At 42.4% G+C, this 12,374-nt stretch overlaps 1 protein-coding gene across 1 annotated transcript in view; it reads right to left on the minus strand.

The window, feature by feature from the left end:
- The window catches only part of CACNA2D4 (calcium voltage-gated channel auxiliary subunit alpha2delta 4), a 107,285-nt gene that overhangs the window by 65,538 nt on the left and 29,373 nt on the right, over positions 1 to 12,374 (minus strand). The window contains exons 13-17 of the mRNA XM_085215783.1: positions 11,108 to 11,241; positions 8,516 to 8,593; positions 7,138 to 7,218; positions 4,915 to 4,989; positions 3,497 to 3,583 (exon numbers count right to left, since the gene is read on the minus strand). Of these exons, the coding sequence (XP_085071909.1) occupies positions 3,497 to 3,583; positions 4,915 to 4,989; positions 7,138 to 7,218; positions 8,516 to 8,593; positions 11,108 to 11,241 (455 nt within the window). The remainder of the gene's footprint in view (positions 1 to 3,496; positions 3,584 to 4,914; positions 4,990 to 7,137; positions 7,219 to 8,515; positions 8,594 to 11,107; positions 11,242 to 12,374) is intronic.

Below are 12,374 nucleotides of genomic sequence, written 5' to 3' on the forward strand. Positions count from 1 at the left end.
CTGCAGAGGTGAACAAGATCAGCATTAGCATCTCTGGGTAGAGCAGGATGGGAATTAATAGAGCTGCTCATTGTTAAAATACAGGGCCTGACAGGAAAGAGTGGGTGTCAATTTTTTCCCCCACAACTTGTTTTTTTTACTTCTTTTAAACGGAAAACCTGTTCTTGGTGGTCAGGATCCTTGTCCAATCAGTGACACAGAATAAAAGTGGCTTATGCTGAAAGCTTGTTGATATGTCTTTTGAGCTAAAGGAAAGGATCTGGAAGCTTTGAAGCTGTCAGTCCACGTTTCAGACTTCATCGTTTGGCAGCCAGAATGTCATTAAGTGTGATTCTCTGAGAGCCTGAAACAGGAGACACCTGAGAATCCCACCGGCTCCCTCAGGCTGACTACAAAGCCCTTTGACATTTCTTTAAACTGATTTATAAATTATAGACTGTACAGAGTACCACTTCTAAGTGCAACAAAGCGGCTGTTTAACACAGCAAAGCAAGGCTGTGTGATAGCTGGGGAGGCAGTGCGAAGCCCACTTCATTCAATCCAGGTTCCAAAGTCAAAATATAATTTTCTCAGTGACTCCCAGCCTCTTGCGAGCAAGAGCCAGGAAATTTTTCCATAAGCGCAGAGGGTTTGACATTAGGTTCAGCCTGCCAGAGCATATCAGCCTGTTGCTTCAGCCTGAGTAGAAAAAAAAGGTGGGAAGTAGCTTATTCATTCACACAAATTGCTTCCGTGCTTCCAGAGACAGGCTTCCATTCAGGTGCTGGCCAGACTCAACTGCATTTGCTTTACAAGACCACAGCTCTATTTATTATGGCTGTTTGATGTGGGTTATTTACAGGCTTAGAAGCTTGTGTTTTCCAAAGTCCGTGTCTTGGAAATCCAAACACTGACTGGTACTGTAACTCCTTGCTAGCTAAGAGAGCTTGACCTCCTGCCAGAGCCACAGCATATACTCTGTTCTGGTCTGACAGCCTGAAGCAATTTCTCTGGGTCCTGGATTCAGTTTGGTTGTTGTTGTTTCATCCATGTCTTCTTGAATGTCAGCTATCCCTCACTGCACCATAGGGCAGTAGAGAAGTAAATCAGTGAGAATGAGATCTTGGATCTCCTCAGCCCCAGCCTGTCCACAGACCTCCACCTGGGGTGGCAGTGGCTGTAGGTTGGTGCCACAGCCCAACCTTGCTGCTTGTTCCACGCTAGCTTCTCCTGCTCTGAATATTCAAAAGCAGACAGTCCTGGCATACAAGATCTCAGAAGCAATGGATCCGTGCTGTCACCATTACAGGCAATGAGTGCTGGTGATTCCTTTTCCCCATCCACTTATGTAGCTTCAAACCAAGAGACGTACAGTTTTCCTGAGAGTTTGCATAACATCTAGGTGTTTTGCTATTCAGTCTCAACATCCTTGCATGCTAATTTCCTCTTCAAAAGTTCTGTCAAGGCTGAAGAAACTCTGTTTGGGTGGCAGTTCCTGATGCTGGACATGATCCCTCAACTCTTCCCTGTTCCCCACACACACTAAGAATAGCCCAGAATTTCTTTACAAGCAAGCCCAAACTTCCTAGCTGCAAGTCACACCATTCTACATCAATTTGTCTTTTCCAGACAGTGCTATGTTCCCTCTCTTTTTTTTCTCTTTAGCAGCTGGCTGTATTACACATCATTAGCACTTAGGCATATTTTTCCAGTCTGATTTTGCTGCTTATCAGCGTTGCTGAGATTACACTGCAACTGATGTTGAGTCTGTCATTGATCTAATACCATAGCTGTGAATCTGAGTGTTGAAATGTTGGCAGCTTTCTGCTGCAGTGGGTGTATCTTGAGAGACTCTCAACTTGCTGAAGTCACACTGCAGATATTGCTCACGTCACTGAATGTCTCTGTACTCTCAGTGGCTGCAACCTTTCTTTCTTCTGGAAGATGCAGCAAAAGAACAGAAAGTGGCTTTGTTTTGCATGCCTCTTTTGACATTTTATCATTTTATTATGATTACATAAGGACTGAAACCTTACACTGTGCATCATATTAGCATTCAGATAGCAATGTTATTTGGTTAGACAAATAAATGGTAGCTAAATAAATATGGCAGTAAAGTTTTGATTTCCTCAAAATGTGTATGTATATATATGTACACACGCGTGTATGTATGTATTTGTGAAATAGCATATTGGATAGAGAGAGAAGTAGCTCCCATAGTGGTTCCAGCAAGAGAGGAAACTACCATGGGAGCAGAAATGCTAGAAGACACCAGCGAACCCACACAATACTACAGATAACCCGTATCTTGACAAGTCCACTGCATAAAAACTGCTTATTTTTACCTTATTCTCTATGTTAAACATGTAGATGTGGTACTTATGGATATGGTTTAGTGGGCAATATTGGTGGTGGATTGTTGAACTAGATGATCTTAAAGGTCATTTCCAACCTTGATGATTGTATAATTTTGATTCTGTATTTCATTTTCATTTCCTTTCTCAGCCTGACACACTCTTCCACTTTCCGTGTTCCCCCAGCACAGCCCTGAGTGCTTGCCCTGCGCTGGCCACAATAGCTGCTGCGATCCCCTTGCTGGGCTCTTTGTCCCACCTTAGTGGGCATCTATAGCACCAGATCTCCTTATCTCAGCAGTCTCCCCTATAATCTCGAAGCATGTGTCCTACAGCTAATTCTATCTTACTCTCAGTTCAGTTCTTATCTTAGTAACTTAAGTAGCTATTCTCTCTTAACTCCTTAGAGTAAAAGAAAACCAGCTATGGAGGAGCCTGTCTACATTCCTGTTGTATCCGGATTCCGAGTTCTGATACACTGCAACATGCAGCTGTTGAGATGCATGCTGTTTCTTGTTTACCACTTTTAATAGTTTTGCCTGAGAGAGAATAGAAAAAGCATTTTCAAGTCATTTCCCTCTAGTCAGCTATTGTTTTCAGAGGTTCCACGCATGCAATAAGGTGTTTTCTGGAAAACCATTTTCTTAAGTGATATATCCCATATGCTCTTTGTCTATCATTAGAAGTGACTGCAAGCTTTAGTCTCTTTTTGAATTGCACTTTCTTCCTTGCTGTGAATCTCATTAGTTGAGTGGGCTCTGCTATATCTCACGTACTGCATGTACAAGTAACATCCTGGGACATCTCCCTACTCCCAAGCTTTTCTGGCTTTGCATTGAGCTGAATCCAGAGGTGCAACAGCTACCACCAGCACGTGGACCATGTACACATAGACTGACTCCCTGAAGCATCCTCCAACTTCTTCCTTCCTCCTGCAAGTATTTTCCCTCCCTGTTCTGGGGGGACAAAAGCTCATACAGATAAGGAAGGCAAGCAATTTATAGGAGTGCTGGCCTTGTTCTCTTCTTACCAGCTTCTCATAGGGCCAGTTACACACAGTAAAAACAGGAGTGCCACTTCCCTCCTGCTCATTCTGTACAGGTATGCTAAGTAATAGTAAGAAGGAGCTACAAAAAAGCTTGAATTCATTTTCTGATACTCACTATTTCATCCTGATCTTCCCATTCCACTTCTGAGAGATCTACACTGTTGTAGTTCGGCTTAGGCTTCAGTTTCTTTCCTTCTTTATACTGGTATTTATTAAAAAAAAAAGAAAAAAAGAAAGACAATCAAAGAAGAAAAACACTCAAGTAAGTATCCAGATAAACTAATCTTTTCTAAACTGACCTGTGAAGAATTAAATCGAATTTGAAGAATAATACTGTCTCATTCTCTGACTGGGAAGGCAGCATTTGGGTGCAAATGCCTTCTCAATCCCATGCTGTGTATTTCTTTATGTGGGAAAGGCTTTTTCAGGAGAAAGAGACAAGCAAGAACATAAGTGAACTTGCAGATAAAGGGTATGGCCTGGTTTGTGAGAATATTCAGCTAAATAGGTCAGTATGATACACTTCAATATGCTCACCTCCAGGAAACCATTTTTTTTTTCCCCACAGCTAAGAGTGTAATCCCATTAACACTATTACACCAGCAGGAGATCTTTTCTGATGGGCATTAGGCTTCAGCTTCACTGAGAAAAAAGGAGGCTTTTCACCTCAGGGTTAACTGATAAAAGACAACTATTTGCCTGTAATTTTCCTGATGAAGAAAAAGGCGGGAAGTAGACTAAGATAGGTCAGTTTCAGGTGGAGGATAAGATAGCAACCTCACCTGGCTTTGCCTTGCCTCCCGGGAAATGGGATACATTCCTCCTCCTGACTTAATGAAGTAACCCTGCACATGTGGTATGCCTTTATGAAGATGGCTACTGGGAAGCCCTGTGGTGGCACTTTCTTTCACCAGCAGCCACGCTAACTACTACTGCTGTGCATATGGAGATTTGTGTTGACAGAAACGCATATGAAGTATCAAATGCATAGCATGCCTGCTTAATGAAACCTGCTGGGTGTTCGCAGAGATGTGTGGCCTGAAGTTCCATGTGGTACCACAAGTGAGAATTATCCTTGCATCCACCCAGCTGGTCTACTGATCCCTAAATTGTCTCTGACCTACATGTGACTAGGATGTGCGGTGCTGGATCATGCTAGCCTCAGGTTCTCCACATGTCCGACACTACAGCTGCGTGCCAGCTGTTACTGGGGTGCTGAATCTTCCCGAAGGAGGTGTGCGTGGGTGAGGGGTCCTTCAGCCCAGCAGTGAAATGCTGCATGCATGCAAATACACGTGTACCCACAACACAGCAACGCACAAATATATCACCTCCATGCATTTTTACAGAGAGGAAAGGCAGGGCACCTCCCACTTCATACACATGCATGCATATATACATCTATGGGTGTGGTATTGATTTATCCGTTCCTCATGTTTCTGAGGCTGATGTATCAATAAAACAGTCAGGAGCACCCCTGAAAGCCAGTTCTTCCACACTAGCAAAGCTTCTTAAATTCTCAGTTGTACATACCAAAGGACGGAGGTCTGGGTGTGAAAGGATGTAGCCATTGTTGGTGTTCAGAAAGGCATATCCATGGACACCCAGCTGGAGAAAGAGGCATGAGAATAATTAGTTCTGCTTTTGCTAGAAGAACTGCTGCATAAGGATTGCCACTAGTACTCTGACCAACTCAGAATATTCAGAAATGTTTTCCTATTAAAGGTATACACTGGTAGAAAACAGGCTTAATCCTAAAGCATTTATATCTGCCCCTTCGGCTGCTCTGAGAGGACCAACCATGCTGGAGTGAGGAGCCCCAGATGCCTCCCTTAGAAACCAGGTCAGTCTGCAGAGGAGCTCTGTATTACGTTTTGGTTGTTGGCAAGAACATACGGAGCCTCGGCCAGTTGTATAGGCCTCCCGTTTACAATGCTTTTTAAAGAGTAGCAAAATCAAGCCAGAGCAGGCACCATCTGACCTGATCTGCAAGAGATTTCCAAGAGAGCAATTACTCAGTTCAAGCCCATATATAATACAAATTCCAGCTTAACTTGTGAGTTGCTGAAAACCCATGGATAGCCTACGCTTGCCAAAACAAGAGGTGTCTGAAAGAAGAATGGCTAAGGTTTCTATCTTCAAAAAAAATGTAGCAACTTTATGTTCCTATAGAGACAATCTTGGAGGGCTAACAATAGGAAAGCAGGGAGGTAAGTCATTCACTGCACTTTTTTTGAAGAGAATGGATTATGTATTGCACACATCTTAGAACAAAACTTGGACTCTATTTAAAAGGCTTTTTTTTTTTTTCAAATTGCATAGAGCTCAGCATGGCAGATGCATCTAAGGCACTGGATCAGTACTACATCAAATTTCCTTGCTGGCCTATTAAAGATGAAAAGTGCAGACTCAAGTGAGCTCTCAAGGTAGCTCTGGAACTGGTCCTTTGTAGCCTGTATGCCAGGGGAGTCAAGATGAAGAAATGAGGTTTCCAAAGTGGTCTGAAATTGAAATAGCTTCTGGGAAATCATGTCCTGCCTCTGATGTAGAGAAACCCTTCAGATATTTTCCTTCCTTCCATGGAATTGCTTGGAGTAAGGGACCATTCCCCACTAGGTCTAGAAAAAAGATTATTGTGACACATGGCTTTTGAGTGACACGGAGGAAGGAAAATGAAAAGGTGTAAGTATTCTACAGAAAATGAATGTGTATAAAAAGTGAAGTTCCTGGAGAAGGCTCTCACAGGCCCAAACCAACTAGCATTGGTCTGTTGAGCACAGGGCACCCCAATACTATCAGTTCCTGGGTTGCCTGAAGGGCATTTTGCTGTAGCTACGAGCAAATGGTCTGCAAATCCTGCATCTAGGTCTCAAGTGCCACATTGCCTCTGAGAGCACTTCCATTCCTGTGAGTCTCTAGCAATCAGATTTTGGACAGCTGCCTAACTGGTAGTTGTTGTCTAATAGTTCTTTAGGAGAAACTAGAAATTGGAAATAATAGCTCAAACTACCTGATTTCTGTGGTGATTCTAGGATGAGTTTACTATCTCCTGATATGCAGACTGATTGAACAAAATGTCACTGCACAGAACTTACAGCAGAAACCAAACTGAATAGTGCATCTCTGGAGTGTTTGCCTATTGGGGAATGCTTTTTCTTTTTTAAGATACATCGAGCACAGAACTAGTGGAAACTCTTGGACTAATTCTGGAGAGCAAATACTCTGTCTAGGTATAGCATCAGTGGGTGAGAGCCAACTTCCTGTTCACTGCGCTGCCAAGAAGTCTTCAAGCTGAGCTGGAAAAAAAAGGACAACTATGCATAACAAAACCATTTGGTTTCCCAAGTCCATTCAGTTGTTAGATTTTCTGCCAAGAATATGTTGACAGGGAAACTAGTTTATTTTTTGGCAACTGATATGGCAGCTTATCCACTGGGAACTGGATATAAAATATTAATTTTTATGAGATGGACTATCCAATCCGTATCATCTTTGAAAGATCTGAGCAGGTGACCATAAAGTCAAAACTGATGACCAGTTATGAATCCACTGGATCATCCAGTCCCTGTGTTTCTGAGGCATCCTAAGAGGTGAATGATTTCCTGTGTTCCTATGATGTATCACCACAACCAACTGCTCTTGCTTTATGCTCATTCTTCTTTCTACAGGCAGAAGAATGACTTTTCAGAGACATGCCAATGGAAGAATGACTAATGAGTTTGCTGTATAAAATAGGAAGTTTTATCTCAATCTTACCTTATAACGTGGAGCAAGTTTTAACAACTCCCTCAGTGGCACATCAGAGCCCACCACACCCAGGAGAATGCCGTGAGATCGCTTGAAAACAAGAATTCATTTTCAGAAGTAAAATTTGGGTAGTTTTCTGCCTGAATACACATTGCTGCCTTCCTACTGACCTCTCACATGTTTTCTCCAAACTTGTGTATGTTCATTTAAAATCAGCTAGCATATGTCAGAAAATCGCAAGGGTTGCTCCAATGTTTGTGGATAGGAGCATTTCTACCCAACACTAGTCCACAGTTTTTACTGTGATTCAGAAGTAATATAAAATGACTGAACAGAAGATTTGAGGGCAAAAGTATTCATTTGGTATGTGTGAATAACAATAAGGACAAGGCAACCATGCGAAGCAATACATATTCGTTTGTCACCGGGCTAAGTGAACCAAATGCCAAATACAAAATTATCAATCTAGGACAAATGAACGCATGAAATCCTCACAAAATGGGAAATTGTTTATTTATAAGCATCTGAGGAAAAAAATGGCTCAGAAGCTCCCACTGCAGTGCTGTGTTAATAAAGGCTAAGACTGGCCTAGGGCAGAGAAGACAGACAGCTGTTTGCAGGATCTAGGTGGAGAGTTTATGCCTTGAACAGCAACAGTGAGGAACCAGAATCTGAGACGAGGCTGAAAAACTAGAAATGGTACAGGAAAGCATGTAAAGGGTTTCAAATTACAGAGGAAATGCCCTCATCACATGCCTAAATTTTCTAACCTTTTTACCTTACCAAAATAAAAACAGGTTTGACTTTATTGCAGTGTAGAAGATAGTTCCCAGGAGAAAATGCCAAAGGCTACCTGGTTTTTAGTTCAGCAGAGAAAGCTGTTATGATGGGAGAGTGAAGCCAGACAGACTCAAATTGGAATTTAGACACCAGTTTTTAACAGAGTGAGAAACTGCAATGGAGAGGTCAAGACTGGATGCCTTTCTTCAAGGACACTTTGACCAAACACAGGTTATTGAACTCATGAAGGACTGTTATGTGAAATGTAGAGGTCTGTAATAAAATGCATAGATGAGACAAAGTAATGATTACTTTCAGTCTCAAATCTTACAGCGCTGTGAATTAGGCTGGCTTTGAAAATGGAGGGATAAAATAGGGAGGAGTGTCATGTTCAAGAGATATTTGGAACAAATAGTATTCAGAGGAAATGACAGACTATCATTTTGACAGACAAATTATCATCTGCACATCCTGCCCGAAGTCTATTGCAGTTCCTAATGATCAGGCAGTCTCTCAGAGAAGTGTTGGCTCTAAAACCCCACGCAGGTCTGCTGCAGTCTTACACCTGTGCTGGTGGAAAGGAGAGCAAAGGCCATATTGCACTCACCGTCTCGTTCTTCTTGCTGAAGACTGGCATAGCCACTGTTGTCATGAGCAACAGACTTTGAGCCTGAGATGCAAAGAGCTGCCAGAGAACAACAAGCCATGTGTTAGCGGATGCAGTACCAGAGATAACCCAAGCAAAAAGCACTGGAAATCCCAGGAACCCAGATGTTGGGTACAATCAGACACCTCCTTGCCTCCCACACCCCTCTGAAAACAGATGGCAGCATTTTTCAATGCTTTGTATCCAAGAGGATTGTAGGATGGATGCTTGCTCATGTAGGGTGATGAGAATGGGCTGAAAGCCAGTGAAATGTGTTGAAGCAGGAGAGTGAAGAAACCTGTAGAAATGGCGACACAACTTAAAACTGACATATAATGGTGTATAGACATAGGTACTTATGCAACAAGTGTAAAAAACCACCAACATGTCGAGCACAGAATGTAGAAAAACAACAAAAATATGAGCAAAACACAAGTATCATCTATACTGCAAACACATGAATAGCATGAATGAGAAACAGCATAGGCAAATGTTTAAAAGCCACAAATACACACACAACTTGCTTATATAAACTTGTCACTCAGGCATCTAAGCATAGGAAAGACAGAGGACAACACAGTGAGCTGTCTGTACAGTTGATGTGCACACGTAATGGGGAAGCAGAGGATCCCATTATGCAGAAGACAGATGCTCTAAAAACATACAAGAAAGGAGGTAAAACAGGCAAGATACATGCACAAGAGTCTCCCAAACATGCCTAGCAGTGAAAAGGACCTATTCTCTTGATGCCAGTAGCATCTCCCTTCCATTTCTGCTTCGGTGAAGTTAGTAGCAAGGCAAGAACTGACCTCCTGTCTCTATTAGTGTACATGCTAGGAGCCATATAGCAGCCAGCCAATAACCTATGCAGTTGCTTGACGAAGATTTGAGCCCAGTGTCTTGAGTTATTGGTCTGGATGCTTCTTTGTAGAAAATTCCCCTCCACAGTAACACTTGTGCTAATACACAACAAACTACTGTCCCCAGCACTTATCGAACACATGGAAGAGATCCAGTGAACTAAGCTACCATACGACACCAACACCCCTATCTACTCTGGACCCACAGCACAGCTCTCCAGTACATCCAGCATTGCCTCTCCTCTTGTTTGTGTCAGAGGGCTCCTCAGAGCAGCAGACTCCCACCCCTAGATGTAGAGGCCAGCTGTGGCTGTGAGTGCTCACACTGACACACTGATCAGCACATGGCAACGGCACGACACGCTCACAAAACACAGGGCAGCAATTACCTCCTCAGACTGTGGCAGCTAGTGGGAGACATGGATGAACAGGTGCATGAATACACAAATGGAGGAATGAGACAAAGATGGAAGAGTTTGGAGCAGAGGAAAAGAACTGCAAACCGAGGCAAGAGGCAAGGAAAGAGACACAGCAACAAAAGTACAACAAACATATCCTAGAAACTGTAGGTTCTCCTCAGTTCCTTTCAGGGCTGTGGCAGACATCCTAAAGATGCTGCTGATTACAGCTAGTAAATGCAGTTCCACAGTGGAGTTCTGTCAAGGAAATAGTATATGAAAACATTCTCACTGTTTCTAGAGAATTTTTCCTCTGGTCAGTTCTAGTTGTCACAATTATGCATAAATCTCTCTGTGTGAAGATGCCAGTGTATGAAAAAAACCAAAACCAACACATCTCTCTAGAAGCGTGGAAAGCACAAAAAGAAGCGTAACTTTCCCTTTCTGTAGTGCAAATAGAAGTGGAGATGAAGACTGAGAAACAGCTTCTATTTGAGGTAGTGCAGGGGAAAATAACTTCAGTGATAATCAACTTTGTTTTTTCCTTTCTCTCCTTTGGATTTCAAAGGTGCATGGCCAATATAACATCATGATGGCATCTGCTTGTGGTCTCAGTTTCTGAAGTCCTCCTCTGACGTAAGGAAGGGGTGTTGGAAGCCCCAACTTCCTTGTTCTTTGTTTCCCTCCCAGGAAGTGAGATGTGCCCATTACCCACAGGCTGAGCACAGGGCCAGTAAAGTGGGTGACCTTACATCTTACTAACCCTAAGAATGGGAGCGTGAACCTGCCTCCCAAACTGAGATCTGTGTCTTTGTGTGACTAACAGTATGTGCTTAGGTACTGGGCTAGAGGAAGTAAATCTCTGTGACCCATATCTTGAGCCGTAAATAGTCTTTCCTGTGAATAATCCTTTAGAAGGTAGCCGTCTTTCACAGGAGAACTCTTAAGTCATGCTGTGTCTGTGTGATTAGTCCTGGGCTTCTGGGTCACTGTAGATACATCTCTGAGTCCATATATACATCTCAGCTCCAGGAGCAAGCAGAAAAGAAATACTGCCTGTCTCAGCACAGACAGAGATCTGTAACTTCTATTTGCCAACCAGCTCCTGGTTTTACATCAATTTCAAGACTTCATTTAGGCTCTGATACTACTACTACTCTGATACATAAGATATTTAGATGGGAACTGGGACAAGTTATATGCCTAGCATACTCGCTGAAGGTTTAACACCTTTGACAGATTGGCTGATAGGCCCTACTGTTTGCTGACTAAGGACTTGAGGTGTCATTCCTTACCGCACTGTCCATGTAGGCTTCAGTCCATATAATGTCATGGTCATGGTTGATGACCATAGGACGGCTGAGAACATGCAGGTATTCCATCACGTTCTCCTGGACGTCCGCCAGCGTAGAGATCTGGGTATAGTAGCCTTCATGGGGAAACAGAGGCATAAGTCACTCTTCTGACATGTCCCTCATGTTTACAAATGAGTGTTCATGTGAAGTTAGAAAATGGAATGTCAAAAACTGCATCTACCCAGACAGTTCTATCCGCTCCTTACAAAAAGCACCTTGACATGCCTTGTAGTCATGCTTTTCTATGTATACAAGTTTCCATGGAAATGTAGAGTTTCAAAGCACTGGCTCTGTTCTTCTCAAAGCACTGGACCACTATTCAAGACCAGAGTCTTGATATAACACAACAAACAGATGTAAAAGGCTGTTTTAAGTCTTAGGCAAAAACTCACGAATGAGGCTGCCTGTGTTCCTGAATGCCAAACGTATGTAAAGAAGGTATTCCACCAAACTACTCACTTCCCCTGCCCCATTTTATGTAAAGCCCAAACTCTCAGCTTCTCTTGCACAGTGCTCTACTCTTTGCTCTGCTTAGCTTTGCATCCAAGGATGGGGACTATGTCTATCCACCCATTGGAAGCAGAACCAAAAAGTGTAAGTTACTTATTTCCAGAGCTTTCTCCTATAGCAGCCTAATATACAAAAAACAATATAAAGAAAGAATGTCTTCCAGTTATCAAAAGATTGTCAAATGCTAGCTGCTTAATTGGTTAGAAATGCTAACCATGGATCTCATTGGTTACACTTGGTGTACCACAGAGTATGCCAAGTATATGGAAAATTGTTATCACTAGGAAATCAATGCCATGTGAAATGGCTCATGAGTTGATAAGCTTTGTGATATGGAAGCATTTTGTGTGCTTGGAAACAAGGATTAAAGAGCAGTGTAATATGTTGAAATGGAAGAGCCAAGATCAGTGAGCCTTTCTTGGAGATTGAGTTTGCTAAGTGAGAATTGAAGTGCGAAGAGTATATTTTTATTCTCAAGGATAATCCATTCTCACATTTTATAGTGAACCAACAGTACTGTGAATTTCTTGTCACTAATCTTATGGTTGAATATGCAATCTTAAATCCTTTTTTTTTCTTTTTCATCTAATAAAAAGTAAAAATGTTACCTGTGTTCATAGTGCTAACAAGTAAACATTTGAACCTTGGACATCCTCAGCATGTGTACACTCTACAGACCAGCAATTCTTGTATGTCA

Source organism: Meleagris gallopavo, chromosome 1 (genome assembly GCF_905368555.1).
Source record: "Meleagris gallopavo chromosome 1, MGAL_WU_HG_1.1, whole genome shotgun sequence".
Taxonomy (NCBI): Eukaryota; Metazoa; Chordata; class Aves; order Galliformes; family Phasianidae; genus Meleagris; species Meleagris gallopavo.